We start from the raw sequence: 4423 nt of genomic DNA on the forward strand, positions 1-4423 counted from the left end.
CACCATATTCTGATTTTGTATGAACACAGTAAATTTTTTTTTTTTTTTTTACACCAACAGCAATAGCAGGGTTTAGAAAATGTTCAAAGTTCAAAATGAATAGTCCAAATTTATAACCAATGTTTCATAACCAAAAATTCCACATGAACCCATTAAGTTCAGTTTAAGAACAGATTATTGTATTTCCAAAAGGGTAATTCATTTATTCAGTCCACCCATTTAATAATAATAATAATAATAAAAACATTTTATACTTTATTATTATTATTTTTATAGAAAATTCGTTTTCTAATTTTCTGTGATGGATTATAATGGAAAGAAATGTATAAAACCTTATTACCCATTTTGTACCTGATTTTGTGCAATACAAAACTGTCTAAGAAATAATTATTAAAAACTTAGGTCACGTAGATTGCCTTAAATAGTTTAGTGCATTTAATTATCTTAATCCCTCTTTTTTTGTTTTATTTATGTGGTATTTCTTATAGTCTTTTTCTTACATGTTTCTCTTTTATTGTGAAGTGTATAATTTAATAAAGCAAAAAAAGTATTTAAGTGGTTTACTAGCTCACTAGTGCCACCTACAGGGATGAAATAAATTTCTGTCAAATTTCTGACCAATCACAAACTGCGACTTTACCGAGACACTTTTTCGAACCAATCAGCTTCCTGCACGCTCCTTCATACCCACAACATTTCGCTCATTTCTTCCTTCTCTGTCAGGAAACTGCAGCGTGTCCAACGTTTCGGGTCTTTCACAGACTTAAAGTAAGATATTTTCCTTTTATAGCCGTCTCTCTAAAAAGAATAGAAACCGCAACTTGATTAACACATTACAACTAAAAAGCGAAAATATTTTTGCCTTTAATTCCAGAAAACATGGTAAACTCGACACCTTCTCTTTGGTTGTGCCTGGCTAGTTCGCTTATTGACAGCCTGGTGGCCATGCCGTGCTCGACTCCATTTTGTCTCTAAGGTGTTGCGCTGTATTTTAGTTGAACCAGGTCGGAAATAGATCATAATGAAATTCCCAGTACTCATAGCTCGTAATTTAAATATATATCATTAATTTGTCTGTTACAATTGTAGTCTGCATTGCGTTCTGTAATTTAATTTCCATACAAGGTCTTGGCTATATAAGGATAGGCCCAGGTTAGCCAGTCAGCTAAATGAGTTTGCTAAACTGTTAGGTGTAGGATGATTACATTAATATTATTAATAAAGATAATATAGTTAAAATGAAAGACAAAATGTTTTAACAAGCAGTTAGGGGTCGACAACATCGTAATGGCCGAGTTTCTCTTGTTTTAAGAAATTCTCTATTCTGATTGGTCAGAAGTTCCAACAGCTCTGATGGTGTTAGTCACTACATCTCCATACATTCATCACAAGTGAGAGAGAGAGCCTGCTCAGTTAGTGTTTAAAAAGAAATCTCGTAGAAGAGGTTTTGGAAATAAATTGACATTTTACTAAAAACTATCGAATAGCGAATATGCAATAAATTTAAGAACTTGCTTAACCAAAGTGAGAATAGCCTGATGAAGCTTTCAACATTTAAAGGAGTCTCCAGTGTCACCAAGGTTTCTGCAAACTCTGCTGTGCTTGTGGTTTGTGTAACATTTTATTCATTTAATTTAGAAATAGAAATAAAAGTAAACGCAGATAAGTGGGTATTTATTGTATTTTAACACAAATGGTGACAGCAACTAGTCTTTGGGAAATTCTACAATATTAACCAAAACTATAGTGTTAATAAGCCTGACAAATCACACACAGTCACATTTAACATATCGTAATCACGGGCAACTTGCTGTAATCTGAGAAATGTAGGTAAACATATATAAAACCGTTTTGGAGGGAATTTGATGACATTTATCAAACCTGGTTTAACAATGTTTAAAGCTTCTGTCAGTTTTGTAAGGGCTAATTTTTAAAGATGTTTGACATTGTTTGATGTTGGAATCATGTATCATTAATTTTATTAGGTTGTCTATTAAATTAGAAATTGTATATTGTTTGTTAATAGGCAGTCTTAATTAACAGATTCAGTTTTGAGCTAAAAACAAACTTCCTTGAAACCAGTTGCTTTTTTTGGTGCTGTTTTAAAATAAATTTGCAATTGTTTTTTTTTTATTATTATTATTATTTTTTTTAGAATGCGTTACGTGGCCGCTTACCTGTTGGCTGTGCTTGGTGGTAACACCAGCCCCTCCGCCAAGGATATTAAGAACATCCTGGGGAGTGTAGGAATTGAGGCCGACGATGAACGTCTCAATAAGGTATGTTTTAAGTTTATTAAATGGTAAAATAAAGTGTTTGAGAAATTTTACTGGAAGTGCATTGTGAGCCTGCTTTGAAGATTGTAAATTTTGTATGCACTGTTCTTGTATAAATGTTTGTTTATTTTTTCCCCCAATAGGTCATCAGTGAATTAAACGGCAAGGACATTAATGATGTCATGAATGCAGGTATGTTGACTTTTCTTTTTAGGTATTTATTTATTTTTGAAGCAGGTTGGTTTAAATGTGCAATATGTCAGCTGTCCTGAACCAAAAATAATTACAAATTCACTGTTGTGTAGGCCTTTCCAAGTTGGCCTCCGTGCCAGCAGGTGGTGCTGTGGCAGTCTCTGCTGCTGCTCCTGGTGGTGGGGCTCCTGCAGCTGGATCAGCACCTGCAGGTAAGTTGCTAATATTTCTGCTGTTAGGATTTACAAACTTGCCCTTTTATGTCTGTTTTATTGTTATTATTATTTTAAAAGCAGTGCAAGTCTGATAACTAAAAACATTTTATTTTTTAGCGGAAGAGAAAAAGGAAGAAAAGAAAGAAGAATCTGAAGAGTCTGATGAAGACATGGGCTTTGGCCTCTTTGATTAATCTTTCTTGTTTTTCATTAAAAACAATAAAAAAAAATTTGGAAAAAAAAATTACTTGAGTAATGACTAGTTTGTATTTCTATTGAAATTATTGAACTTCAAAGTTTCCATAAATTTGTTTTAAGATATTTTTTGTCACTGCAAAGTAACATTCAGCCTTCTGAGTAGTGATGAGTTAAACACTCAGTGTTTATGTTGAAAATTGGCATTGTCTATGCACTTTTTTTTTTTTTTTCCCTACAATTGATTTTCAAAGGATAGTTATGCCCAGTTTTGGCTATTTCTGAGTTTGAAACGGTGAACGTGCCTGTTTCATGTTTTAATTCTCACAACGTGTATGAAAATGACGAACTGTGCTGTCATAAGGGAAATTATCAATAGGAGAAAAAATGAGTCATGTTACTGAGAAACTGCAAAGAGCTGTATTCTCTAAAAGCTGAGTCCTGACAATTCCTGTGTCCTAGGTTTACTTTTAGTTGTTAATAAGCATTCAGCAGTCACAATTGAGTAATATTAGGAGCTGTTATACTGTACATTGGCAGGGTGGTGTGCATTAAATCTTAATGTAAAGTAGACTACTGTATATGGAAACTTGGTGATTCCCATTCCAATATTAGAGCATCAATTTGGACTGGTTAACCTTATTGATGCTATAACACTACTCTCCTACCAAGGCTTTTCACTAAATTTTGAAGTGTGGTAGTGGAAAGGTTCACATTCTGCTGCAAGAGCATTACTTAGACCAGGCACTCATATTAAACGAGAAGGACAGTTCTTGGCTCTGTGTAGAACAATTGAGTTTCATCCACACCCCAACAAACAATTCCTTTACAGAGCTTGCATTAAGCATACTGGAAAAGGTTTGGGTGAGGCTTCTTAAATCCATTGAAACAAAATCCTTACATTAATCCTAAAAAATAAAAGATATTCAGGACAATTGTGTGCCTCTAACCTCATGTGGGAAGACACACATGGATTGTGACAGTCTGATATTTTGTACCATATGTGCAGATGGTCAGTATAACAGCACCTTGGCTTTTTGTGATAGTTTTTATACAAGTTATTTAAGCAAAAAAAAAAAATTATATTAAATGTAAAATATTGCCATTTCTCTATTATCCTACAGGTGGTGTGCTCTAACATATTTACACATTGGCACGCAGTACAGCATCATGTCTGGTAGGAGTGAATTATTTTAGTTTGCTTAGTATTGTAAGAAAATCTGAAAGGGGAAAACAGGATATTTATCAAATCATGATATAGAATCTCAACACAAGTCAAATCAACAGCTAGGTATGGTACAGCTAGGTACAGTATGTGAGCTTTATCTTATGAGTTGGCATGCCAATGCACAGACAGCTTGCAGTAAGAACTTTTGCTAGAATTGGAATTTCATGTAGTCAACACAGACCAGAATAAACCACTATACTGTACTAAATTTTAACACTTTGGAAAGCCACGTGGTCAGGTTCATTGCCAGCCAGCTTGAGAGACCAGGAGATCTCTATGGTTACCCCATGAGGTTTGAAAGAGAAGTACAGCTGTTA

General features: G+C 34.0%; 1 protein-coding gene across 1 annotated transcript; it reads left to right on the forward strand.

Moving 5' to 3' along the window:
- Positions 1-647: 647 nt before the first annotated feature.
- On the forward strand, positions 648-2927 carry rplp2 (ribosomal protein, large P2). The gene is made up of 5 exons (XM_053499263.1): positions 648-768; positions 2156-2279; positions 2420-2468; positions 2582-2680; positions 2801-2927. Exons 2-5 carry the CDS (start codon positions 2157-2159, stop codon positions 2875-2877), a joined length of 348 nt encoding a protein of 115 aa, XP_053355238.1. The 5' UTR covers positions 648-768; position 2156; the 3' UTR covers positions 2878-2927.
- The last annotated feature ends 1496 nt before the right edge of the window (positions 2928-4423 follow it).

The sequence above is a fragment of the Clarias gariepinus genome, chromosome 6 (assembly GCF_024256425.1).
Source record: "Clarias gariepinus isolate MV-2021 ecotype Netherlands chromosome 6, CGAR_prim_01v2, whole genome shotgun sequence".
NCBI classification, from domain to species: domain Eukaryota; kingdom Metazoa; phylum Chordata; class Actinopteri; order Siluriformes; family Clariidae; genus Clarias; species Clarias gariepinus.